The sequence below is a fragment of the Vitis riparia genome, chromosome 3, assembly GCF_004353265.1.
Source record: "Vitis riparia cultivar Riparia Gloire de Montpellier isolate 1030 chromosome 3, EGFV_Vit.rip_1.0, whole genome shotgun sequence".
Taxonomy (NCBI): domain Eukaryota; kingdom Viridiplantae; phylum Streptophyta; class Magnoliopsida; order Vitales; family Vitaceae; genus Vitis; species Vitis riparia.
In genome coordinates this window covers 8,057,834-8,070,637 of record NC_048433.1, presented here as the reverse complement: position 1 = coordinate 8,070,637, position 12,804 = coordinate 8,057,834, and the positions used below count along the sequence as shown (strand labels likewise).

General features: G+C 36.2%; 1 protein-coding gene across 1 annotated transcript in view; it reads left to right on the top strand.

Moving 5' to 3' along the window:
* Positions 1-12,804, top strand: part of LOC117910833 (serine/threonine-protein kinase TOR) — a 121,097-nt gene that overhangs the window by 45,254 nt on the left and 63,039 nt on the right. The window contains exons 6-14 of the mRNA XM_034825005.1: positions 3,399-3,558; positions 3,655-3,798; positions 3,938-4,107; positions 4,204-4,408; positions 4,484-4,678; positions 5,511-5,663; positions 9,252-9,373; positions 9,502-9,601; positions 9,686-9,772. Coding sequence (XP_034680896.1) covers positions 3,399-3,558; positions 3,655-3,798; positions 3,938-4,107; positions 4,204-4,408; positions 4,484-4,678; positions 5,511-5,663; positions 9,252-9,373; positions 9,502-9,601; positions 9,686-9,772 — 1,336 coding nt within the window. The remainder of the gene's footprint in view (positions 1-3,398; positions 3,559-3,654; positions 3,799-3,937; positions 4,108-4,203; positions 4,409-4,483; positions 4,679-5,510; positions 5,664-9,251; positions 9,374-9,501; positions 9,602-9,685; positions 9,773-12,804) is intronic.

The following is a 12,804-nucleotide window of genomic DNA, read 5'->3' as shown; positions in this document are numbered from 1 at the left end:
TTCCTTGCATCCATTCGCACCATCTTATCTTTCTCTTTCCTCTTCGTGGATCTTCTTTGTAACCTTGAGAAAAAGTCTCTACAATGTCCAACTCTCAATCATTTGAGTGTGCAAAGAAAAGGTGCTTCAAATTTGAGTAAGCCTTCCCCCTTTTGAAATATATCATCTTCACATCGATAACCTTTGGCAGGACTCCTCTGCTATGCTCTTTGAAGAGCCTAGACCTAAATAAGTATATTGAAGGTCCTCACCATGCCCCAACTCCAACGCTAGTTCCTCCCTATTAGCAAACCCCCCTATTGGGAATTATTCACTTTTCTTTAAATGGTTATACTTTGTGTCATGGAACTATAAGGTATAACCAACAAATAACAAATGTGAAATCTTTACTCGTAATGACACTTGCCTCATCTTAAAAATCATGAGCAAATCCGCCATCTATTGTGATGTACAGAACTTTAGGATGGTTGCCTACAATCAAATAGATGGACTTAGGATTTTTATCTTTTAGGGTTTAAGAAAAGGAACAAAGGATAAAGTTTATGACAATGAAATGAAATAAAATAAAAATATAGAGAAAGAAGATAAGGATAAAAAGAGATAAAAGAACCTTAGAGTCGCACTAAAACCCTTTAGGAGTCTCACCTAGTAGAAAATTAATGGTGTCTCATTGTTGGGAATTGCAAGGTATGCAAGAAAACATTATATTCTTAATCATCAATATTTTGGTTTGCATCAATTAGTCTTATTTCTGGGCTTCTCTAATAAATCCAACTTCTACTAAAATTTTAATAACCTATTATAACTCTAATTATAATTTTCCTATAATAGCTACTCCTAATTTGTCTCCAACAATATTAATCCTAATTTAACTCTCTAACTAATACTAATCCTACGTAGAGTTTATTTATGCCTTTCCTTCATTTTCTTGAATATACTTTAGAAGGCTTTCTCCCATTAATTCCTCTTGGCTTGAAATAACTTGACTTCAGTGACTTACATGCTTGATACATATCATAGAGATCATGGTTAAGCTCTTAAAAATCTGTTGTTGTAATCCATGTTTTTTTAGTGGTGGTTTGCGTTGTCATTTCACCAAAAATTTTTGGTATCCACCTTGTTGACTAGACACAAGTTGATCTTCAAGAACATACTTGATCTCAGAACATGAGCTAAGATTAGGTGGCAATTGAAGATCCAATTCTTGTCTTACCTCTCTTTGATGACCATGGTAGCCAAACGAATCTTCCACATTAAATCTTGGACTGAAATGCAATTATTTTGCGGGAAACTCTAGCAAATGAGCATTCTCATCCAATCACTTTAGCATCCGAAATGAACTTGCTTTCTTAGCTTAAAGTTTTTGATATGTGTTTCGGTTGAAATCTTTCTAGATGTAAATGAACCATTACTAGATTACCTTTTTGAAATAGAATGTATCATTGATGTGTATTTGATGCCTCTTTATAGTTCTTATTGCTGATTTTGATTTTTTCTCGTACCTTTCCATGTATATCTCGTACATGGCGTATAATGCGCACCTTTTTTGGTTGTGTCTCCTTCAACTTGTTAATTGGTGGAACTTCTTTCGTAGACGAAGGATCTTCTCATGCCTATTGTGTATGGGAGTGTGTATTTTCATAGTCATCATGTTGAACCCTTCTATAAAAAAGCCAAGGTCTTCCAAACAAAATATGACTAGCTTTTATTGGTAAGACCTCACGCCATATAAACTATTTAAAGTCCTTACCAAAAAAGAATTTGATCTAGCAGCAAAAACTTACTGGAATGGAGGTATCGTTAACCCATGCTACTCGAGATGGATTTAGATATTTCTTTGTTTGAAGGTTTAGTTTCTCAACAAAACTCTTGGGAAACTATGTTTAAGCTACTGCCTCCATCAATGATCATGGTACATAACCTCCCTTTGCAAGGCATACCCTTTTTGTCACATCGTCATCTTGTTAAAAGATTTTGCCTTCTCTTTGATTTCTCATTATTGGCGATTGTTTAAATTGATGGCTTGTAGTCTCATCTTCAATTGATTGTTTTTCTTGAATCTTTTTTAATAACTTCCATGATTTCATCAAGGTTGCTATTTAGTTGCATTATAGCATCATGATGGAACTGTAGTGTAGCAAAAATTTCCTCTTGAGTGTGTTGTAGCAACATCATGATTGTTAGAAGTTATTTTTGAACTCATGCTTGCATAAGTTGCTACACTCCTCAATTGCATACGCCTTCAAGCCAAGAACTTTTCGACTTTTATACCAAAAGTGTTGTAAGGTAACCCTAAGATGGTTGCCTACAATCAAATAGGTGGGTTAGGGTTTTTATCTTTTAGGGTTTAAGGAGATGAACAAAGGATAAAGTTTATGACAGTGAAATAAAATAAAATAAAAATATAGAAAAAGAAGATAAAGAGAAGGGATAGAGAAGAAAATGGTGTCATTTGCAAATTGTAACAGAGATGCTTTAGTCCTATCCTTACCCACTATGAAGCCCTTAGTAAACCACTTTCCTTTGCTTTGATCATCATCCTAATTAGGACATCCACTACTATGGTAAAAAGGAAATGAGAAAGAGGGTCTCCTTTTCTTAACCCTTTAGTGCCCTTAACCCATCCTTTGGCATTTCCATTAACTAGGATTACAAAACTTGTTGAAGACTAGTAGCCCCTCATCTAGGATCTCCACTTTGACTTGAAACCTTTCCTTTCTAGCACATGGTCCAAGAAACCTGAATCCACATGGTTGTAGACCTTTTTGAAATTAATTTTGAAGGCTACCCCTTCCTCCTCCGACCTCATTTTTTCATCCACCACTTCATTGGCTATCAAAACAGCATCCAGAATTTGTCACCTTTCAACAAAGGCTCCTTGGGAAATATCAATTGTTTCATGGAGAACTCTGTGTAAATGCCCTGATAAAACCTTTGCTATAATCTTATATAGCCTTGTAACCAAGCTAATAGGTTTGATTTAATTCACTGTATTTAATTCTTTGGTTTTCTTATACTTTACACTAGGGGCCTTTAGTTTAAGATTTACCCAGTTGGACTTTCTTTAAGTATTCCTAGATTCTTGTATGAAATGGTTTAATGAGATCCACCTCTGGAGTGTTTCATCTTCAATTTAACAGAAAAAAAAAGAAAAAAGAAAAATATTGTGAGAAACTCTAGATTTCCAATAGAAAAAATTCCATATGATGCTTATATACAGTCATGGGTGATAGGAAAAGTATTTCCTCAATATCGATATTCTGAAACATATTGAACCTTGGCAAAATGGTTTAACAGAATATGCTATTAAGCATCATCTAGGCATTATAATTCACCTACAAGTCTTTCTGGCCCCCAAAAGAGGTTGATTAATGTATAATTGTACTTCATCTGGGCAGGAATACAGGCGAGTTCATGATGTCAAGGTACAGAGAAGTTGCAGACATTGTTATCACGTACCTAGAGCACAAGGACCGACTTGTTCGCCTTAGTATTACCTCACTGTTACCTCGCATTGCTCATTTTCTGCGAGATCGGTTTGTTACTAACTATTTGAATGTATGTGAGCTTTGCTCCATTTTTCACCGTGCAATTTATATTTTTACAGTTCACTACTGCAATTTTGTCCTTACGGGAATTACTATTCTTCTACAGATATGCATGAGTCATATTCTTGCAGTTTTAAGAGCGCCAGCTGAACGTGATAGTGGGTTTATTGCTCTAGGGGAGATGGCTGGTGCTTTGGATGGGGAACTTGTTTACTATATGCCGACAATTATATCTCATTTACGTGATGCGGTATGTCAAATGGTGGTCGTCTTCGTCATTTCTGTTATCTTTCTGATGCATTTTCTATGTAGAATGGAGATCATTTTGGCTTCTGTTTATTTATTTACAAAACAAGATTTCTGAGAGTTATCAGTTCTTTGATTTGCAGATCGCTCCTCGAAGAGGCAAACCCTCTCTTGAGGCTTTGGCTTGTGTTGGGAGCATTGCAAAAGCTATGGGATCTGTTATGGAACCTCATGTTCGCAGCCTTTTAGATGTTATGTTCTTGCCTGGTCTTTCCCTCACACTTGTAGAAGCCCTTGAACAAATAACTGCCAGGTACATTAGGACATTCCAAAAGACTTATTTCAGATAGTTTTTGGTGATTGGTTTTATTTAGGAAATAATGTTTGGTACTATTGGTGGTTGTTTCAGTATTCCATCTTTGCTACCTACTATTCAAGATCGCTTGCTTGACTGCATTTCAATAGCTCTTTCAAGATCTCATTATCCTTTTGCAAGGCCGGCGGTTGCCATGGCTCGAGGAAGCACTGTGAATACTGCTCAGCAATTCTTAGACTTTAGCAGTCCTGCCCTAGTGCAACTTTCTTTGCAGACTCTTGCTCGTTTTAATTTCAAGGTTTGTGTACTTACATTGTCTAATATGAAGCTCTGTTTTGCTTGTCATTTCACTGTGAAGCTATGGATGATTTAGGGCCATGAGCTTCTCGAGTTTGCAAGAGAGTCGGTTGTTGTATATTTGGATGATGAAGATGGAGCCACGCGAAAAGATGCTGCTCTATGTTGTTGTAGATTAATAGCAAATTCCTTTTCTGGCATTACTTGTCCACAATTTAGTTCTAGTAGGTCCAATCGAACTGGAGGAAAACGCCGGCGTCTTGTTGAGGAGGTCAGTTTCAAACAAGCTTTCCCTTTTTTTCCCATTTTAAGACATAACTTATTCATCTCTTTTGTTCATGTTTGACATTTTATGCTTGTTACTGTTGAGAATTTGTCTTTAATTTGTTCATTGTTTTTTCCCATTTGACAAGCATCTACCAGTTTATTCTGTTCCAAATCTTCTAACAATCAGAACAGACTTACCTCTTAAGTTTCCATTCTATATTTAAGTATATTATAAATAATGAAATTTTTATTTCTTTATTGTGATGAGCTAGTTAAACTACTTGTGCCCCTTCCAATTCTTCAGCATGCTTAATGATATTTTATTGATTTAGAGATGTGTTTCCAAATTGCAATACAATCCTTAGTTGGTGTTCTGCCACTTTGAAATTCTAATTGAAGAGCTATGAACTCCAGTACCAAGAAATTTGAAATTCTCCTAAATGAAGCATAGAGGTGCATAGTTGAGGCCAAACTAACTGTTATGGACTTATGATGCTTTCTTCCTTCTCTCCAAGTCTCTCCTTTACTGTTTCATTTGTTATCAATACAATGTCAAGAATCTGTCTGCCTTGAAAAAAAGGCAGCTGAGTTACTAAGCTTATCTGTTTCCTTTACAGCCTTCCTCTCATGCATTGAGCTTGGAACCTTAGTTAAACCTCTGTTTCACTTATGGCCTCTCACATCAGCATATTGTTTGTGTTTCTTTCACACAGCTATCAAGTATATGTTTATTTTCATGCCAATTTTAATGAACTTAATAGTTTGCAAGGTTTATATTGATTTGTAATTGAAATCCATGATGTAGCTTGATTTAACTGGTATTGCCATTTGTGCAGATTGTGGAAAAACTTCTTATTGCAGCTATTGCAGATGCTGATGTTACTGTTCGTCGTTCAATCTTTTTGTCTCTGCATGAAAATGGAGGTTTTGATGAATTTTTAGCACAAGCTGATAGCTTGAGTGCGGTCTTTGCTGCTTTAAATGATGAGGTATGATTTCATCCCTTGCTAGATCATAATCACAAAGAAAATTAAAGGACACATAATATGATTACCTTTCCAAACAACATGGTGGTGTGGATGGACTTAAGAAACAATAAGTTCTCAGTTATGTATTTATATCCTGCTTTGGAATCCCCTCTGTAACTCTTGGGAAAGGTTTTGACAATAGATCAGCTTCAAAAAATAGGGTGGTCCTTGGTCAATAAATGTTTTCTTTGTAAAGAAGAGGAAAAATCCATAGATCACATCCTCCTTCACTGTGCCAAGGTTAGAGTCCTTTGGCAGTTGTTGTTTGCTCTTTTTGGTATATTTGATAATGGGTGCATTTAGATCAATATTGTTTTTTTATTTTATTTTATTTTTTATTTTTATAGGAAACAACAAATAGATATATTGAATTAGAAAAAAGGAAATACAAAAGAAGGATGGGGAATTCTCCCACAAATGAAAACTAAACAAATGAAAACCAAGAGCAAAAAGCTATGTAGTAATTACAAGAAGAAACCTCTCTTTTCTAACCCACACCCTTAGAGCTACACACCGCTAACCAATCTAGTTGAACCCAAATAAGGGGAATGCCCTTAAAAGATGAGGTGCAAGAAGCCCAAAAAAAAAGCAAGGAAGTAAATAGTCTCCCATAGAGCCTCTGAATTCCTTGCATTTAGATCAATATTTGAAGAACTGTTTTCTTAGAAATTTGTTTTCATGGGGGAAGATGTACATAGAGACAGGTTCTATGTCTTTATTTGATTGTGTAGAGTGATTGAATTCTTATTAAGAGAGGGTGTTGTTTTTTGTGCTCTCTCTTTCTCAATGTGATTTTAGGCATTATTTGTATACATCCTATCAAAAAAAAAAAAAATTATTTGTATACATCTTGTGTATTTTGATGTGTCATCTTTTAGCGCATCTTTATATATTTTCATTTTTTGCTTATACAAAAAATGCATAATATGATTACCCTAAAAAAACTTAGAAGACATGATATGATGCCATGAAATATACATTTGTATTTTACAAATTTTATTATAAAATGAGGCCTCTCTTTCTCTCTCCTTTTCTTAGATTGTAGATGGGAATCCATGTCCATGATAGGTTTTATAGTTAGGTTGGGGGGTAAAGAGGAGGAGGAAGGGGATTTTTTTGGGGGGGAGGGGTGGGGTGGGGTGGGGTGCTTTTGTTTTGTTTTTGGTGTTTTTTTATTTTTTATTTTTTTGGCCCTTTCTTTTTTGCTTTTTATTTGGCTATCACTAAAACTAAAAAATTAATGGTCTATATCTCATATTAAATGTGTTTATGCATGCATGCAAAATACAAATATGATACATGATATACATGATAAAATAATAGAAGCATTTGTGGAAGGATGAAATTAGGAAAGCCATAGTTGTATGTTTTTGCAATCGAGGAGAGAATTAGGGCAATCCCTTAATCAAGGGGATATGATGTAATTAGGGTAGGAAGGTTCCTATTTTGGTTATAAGAATATTTGTATATTTATGTGGGTCTCTGTACAAATTGAATATTAAAGAAGAACTTTATATCTTTTATTTCTTCCAATCCTTCATCTTCTACAACACCTTTGACTATTTTTAATAGCATCTAAGAAAAATTAAATTTGCTTTTTTTTTTTTAAATATATAATATATTATTTATAAGATGTACTTTAAAGGTTAGAATTGTATGATAAACAAAAAAATTTAAAATGGAAGGGGAAAAAAAAAGAAAATGATAAAACGATCCTATGTGAAAGTGCTATACATATGTCACTAAAGACATGAAAGATTGGAATTTAGGTATATTTATTGTGATGATGAACGAATATTGATATTGAAGACGATGATAAGCAAGGAGTATTGCCTAGTATCTAGTTTTCCTTTTCTGTTTTTTTTTCTTCTTCCTTGCTTTGTAGGGGGGAATGATGATGAGCTTAGGAGGTTAAGAACTTGAACTTGAACATGAACATGAACATAAAATGCATAGACATCAAAAAACTGTATAAGAATTCATGACTAGTTGGAATAAAAAATATGGCTAGAATTTCAAAAAGTTTAGCTTATAGATTTTATGATTTAACTTATGCACTTAAGGTTATTTTGTCAAAACTTAAGTATTCAAATGTTTTTACATGTATGATATTGATGAATGGCTACGGTTTCTTCTGGTGTGTATGCATGTGTTGCATACTTAGTTGATTTGGATAAGAAGATATATATATATATACACATGTTAATCAAAGAAAAGCTAGTTGTGTAAACAGAATACTAGATTCCTACATTTGAATATCTACATCAGTGCTAGTAAAAACATTTATCACACCTCCTTAATGCCTAGAGAAGATAAATAATATGTGTGTGTGTTCATGTGTACATATAGTGTTTTAAAAGTAGAAACATGCAACTCAATAAAAGAAAGACTTCTTTCTATTGTGGTTCACGCCCTAAAGCTCTCCTCAAGGTTAGATATTGCGGATTAGCCTTGAGGCTATAACCTTAGTACATGGTAATTGAGGCTTAAGCCACACCTTGTTGAGACTTTCAACCTTGAGGCTATAGCCTCAAATATTCAATGTTTTTTTTTTTTTTTTTTTTTTTGCTTTTGGTATATATTTTATAATTCTTGGGTTTTGGATCTAGAACTTGCGTTAAAACTTTTACAAAATAAAGGCTTAGGTGGCTTCAATCAACCCTTTAAAAGGAGGGGGAAAAAGGGAGATTGAGAAGAAATAGAGGAGTTGTTGGCTGATTTAATGGCTCGTCTCATATATAATTATTATCTTACTGTTTTTTGATAGGTAAAAATTCATTTTATCAAAAGAAAAGCTTACTACTGATGGATAAAGAAAGAGATGATTTTTAGTGGATGAAGAAGGGTGAGTGGCCATTAACACTGATGAGGTGGATGATAGAGTAATTAGATATGATGACAAACAATTGGAGCTGGACTCTAGAAGATAGAGAAATTAAATTAGAAACTATTAAAAACAACAAACGATTATTTTTTTTTTTAATTATGAAGTGATTTTATTAGTGTTTTTCTGATATTTTGAGGTTTTCTATTTATGTTTTAATTTTTTGAGGCTTATGCTTCATTCCTCCTCAAGACTTGCACCTGGCAGCCCTTGGCCTTTTAAAATGCTATATATTCATTTTTTCCATTTGTGTGATAGTCTGATAGAATTTGGGATAAGATGAAACAATATGATATGGTATCTAATATGGAAAACTTGAAAAAAATACATGATATGATTTAGGAGTTGAAAACTAAATGCTAGATTTATCAGCTTCAATGGCTCAACCAGTGCAGTTTGCTTTGAGAAAGCCTGAAGCAAGGCTCCACTATGATTTGTGAAAGAGGCCTTGTAAAATTTAATGTTACGTACATGAGGTGACATCCTCATTTGTGTTGACTCCATATATACATTAGTGCATGATCCGTGCTGGGATTGCTTTATTTCCTGCTAGGTATATGTTTTAGTTGCTGAAGGATAATGTTCTAGAATGTTTGTTCTGGGATTTATTCTCTTGCTGCACATCTCACACTTCTTAAACATTAAGGTACTTCTGTTTGTGCTAGGATTTTGATGTTCGAGAATATGCAATCTCAGTTTCTGGGAGATTATCAGAAAAGAATCCTGCATATGTTCTTCCAGCACTTCGTCGCCATCTCATACAGTTGTTGACATATCTAGAGCAGAGGTGATGTGAAAGGGTTTTACAATTATGATACATGTTATTAGTATTTATGGATATATTGGAAAACTTTTCCACTTTCTACAATTCTTTGTTAAGACTTCAGTTGCTGACTTGTCTTGTTCTGTCAGCAGTGCAGATAGCAAATGTAGAGAAGAAAGTGCAAAATTACTTGGTTGCTTAATTCGCAACTGTGAACGACTAATACTTCCATACATTGCTCCAATACACAAGGTTGAATATTTGTATAGTGTTTTGGTGTTGTTTATCCAGTTTAGTGAACTTTGCCCCCCCTAAGTTGAATTTCTTATATTTTAGGCTCTTGTTGCAAAACTTGCTGACGTCAATGCTAATAATGGCATCATCAGTGGAGTTCTTGTAACTGTTGGGGATCTTGCAAGAGTGGTTGGTGAACTTCCTTTTATTTTGACTCTTTCTATAAATGCTAGTGTGTTTAGTGCTTTCATGTACCTATATTTGAAGCATTGTTGTAAGAATATTCTTACATTGAATTCCAACATATATCATGAAATATATTGTTTTTTTGATACTTGTTTGTCTGATGAAGGATATATGCAGATTGCTAAATGATACTTACAGGTGGACCTAATTTGATTGAGAATTCATGTCAGACATCTAAAAGCCACCACAGTCTCTCTCTCTCTCTCTCTCTCTCTCTCTCTCACACACACACACACACACACACACACACATGCTTTCTTCTGGTTAAGTCATTTAATTATATTGGACTTTTAGTAGGAACTGAAACAGTGTGATCCAATCTCCTGTCATATGTAGATTGGATTTTATTATACTGTGAGGTGGGTCAACCTTCTTCAATCCAACCAACATTTGGCAGGAGTTTTAGAAGTATTTATCACAGTGATTCTCTGTCTAGTTTTAGAGTCAAATGGAGTTCTCCAGAGTAGTTACCCAATCAATACAGATGTCTATGGTGTCAATTTAGAAATTCTAGTTGCCTTATAATATTAGTCACTAGCCTGGTTTCTTGCTCATTAGAAGGTGATGTGTTTTCTATGGGTGGGATTGGATTGGATCATCATTTTGGGATCTGAAAGGTTTTTTATATGGAACTTTGTTGTTTTTCTTGTAATTTTTTCATTTTGTTGAAATTTGGCATTCAAAGTTAGGGTTTTAATTTAGGAAAGTATTTTAGGAATAAAAAAGGAGAGATCATTTAGGATGATTCAGTTTCCTAATTTTAGGAGAGAATCAAGCTAGATTGATATTTTCTTATTCAGTCATTTGTGTATATATGTGTATGGTGTATACCTAAAAAATCAATAAAGGAATTCAGAAATTCTTCATGGTATTAGAGCCAGTTTTCTGAAACCTTAATCCTTTCTGGCCACCTCTTATTCAGGCCATTATTCATTCCGGCCAAATATCTCTGGCCATCTCTCAATCCGACCATCTCTCTCTCTGACCATCTCTCAATCCGACCATCTCTCTCTCTGGCCATCTCTCATTCCGGTCATCAGTCCCTGTTCTCAGAGCCAAGGGAGAAAATGCTTTCCGGTCGGTCGAATCGTCGTCAGAAAACATTCACCGCCGGCGAACTTTTCCGGCGACGTCTTTTTCCCACACCACAAGGAGCGCCTGGAGGAGATCTCCAATTTTTCCCAAAGCACCGGAGCCAGAAAACCACCCACACGCCGTCCACGCGCGTTTTTCCGGCCGGTGACTGCATCTCACGCGCCGGCGCGTGAGCCACTTTCCGGCGACGCGCTTCCTCCTTCAGCCTCGCTTGACGCCGACCAGCCACCCTTCATACCTGTTTCTGCCATCTGAGCCCTGCACATGCCTCTTTTGGGGTTCTTTTGCCTCCGCGGGCCCTCCGATCAGTTTTTCTGGCGTCCTCCGACTATTTTTTCTCAACTCCAATCCCTGCAAGTGCCTTGGGAAGTGTTCTTCTACCTTTCTGGTGGTGCCACGATTGTTTTTTTCTTTTCCATTAGGCCGGTATCTCTGGTTTTCTCCTCTTCCCAATTTCCAGCAACCATATTCGGCTGTCTTCCTCATCTCCATGACAAAATACGAAATGGCATCATCACAAGTATCCAGCGTCATGACACCAGAATCAGGGGGCAGATCTGAAATTCCAAACCTTGGTGGCAGTGATTCCTCTCCTATTCTCATCACAGGACACAAATTAAATGGCCATAACTATTTACAGTGGTCACAATCTGTGTTGTTGTTCATTTGCGGTAAAGGAAAGGATGAGTACCTCACTGGAGAAGCAGCCATGCCAGAAACTACAGAGCCGGGTTTCAGGAAGTGGAAGATTGAAAATAGCATGATCATGTCATGGCTTATCAATTCCATGAACAATGACATAGGTGAAAATTTCTTGTTGTTTGGGATTGCAAAGGACATATGGGATGCAGCCAAAGAAACTTACTCAAGTTCTAAAAATACTTCAGAACTTTTTCATGTTGAATCAGCCCTACATAACTTCCGCCAAGGAGAGCAGACAGTTACTCAGTATTACAACACACTCACAAGGTATTGACAACACCTTGACTTATTCGAGACTCACTCATGGAAATGTTCGGATGATGCAGCAACATACAGGCAAATTGTGGAACAAAAGAGACTGTTCAAGTTTTTCCTAGGATTAAACAGGGAATTGGATGATGTTAGAGGCCGAATCATGGGCATTAAACCTCTGCCAAGTCTCAGGGAGGCTTTTTCAGAGGTTAGGCATGAAGAAAGTAGAAAGAAAGTGATGATGGGATCCAAAGAGCAACCTGCCCCAACATTGGATGCCTCTGCCCTTGCTACTCGGTTATTTAATAGTAGTGGTGAAGATTGTCAGAAACGGGATAGGCCTTGGTGTGATTATTGTAAGAAACTAGGCCATTATAAGGAGACTTGCTGGAAGCTTCATGGCAAACCGGCTGATTGGAAACCAAAGCCACGGTCTGACAGAGATGGCAGAGCACACGTGGCTGCCAACTCTGAGAGCACATCTGTTCCCGAGCCGAGTCCATTCAACAAAGAGCAGATGGAGATGCTATAGAAACTATTAAGCTAAGTTGGCAGTGGCAGTACTACCGGTATAGCCTTCATTGCGAATCGAGGAGGAATGAAGCCGTGGATAGTGGACACAGGTGCTTCTGATCACATGACAGGAGATGCTGCCATTCTTCAAAATTACAAGCCAAGTAATGGTCATTCATCCGTCCATATTGCTGATGGTTCAAAGTCAAAAATTGCCGGGACAGGTTCCATAAAACTTACTAAAAACTTATATCTTGACTCTGTTCTCCATGTTCCAAACTTGGATTGTAATCTTTTGTCCATTAGCAAATTGGCCCGTGATCTCCAATGTGTTACTAAGTTTTATCCAAACTCGTGTGTTTTTCAGGACTTGAAATCGGGGAAGATGATTGGCAGTGCTGAACTGTGTTCCG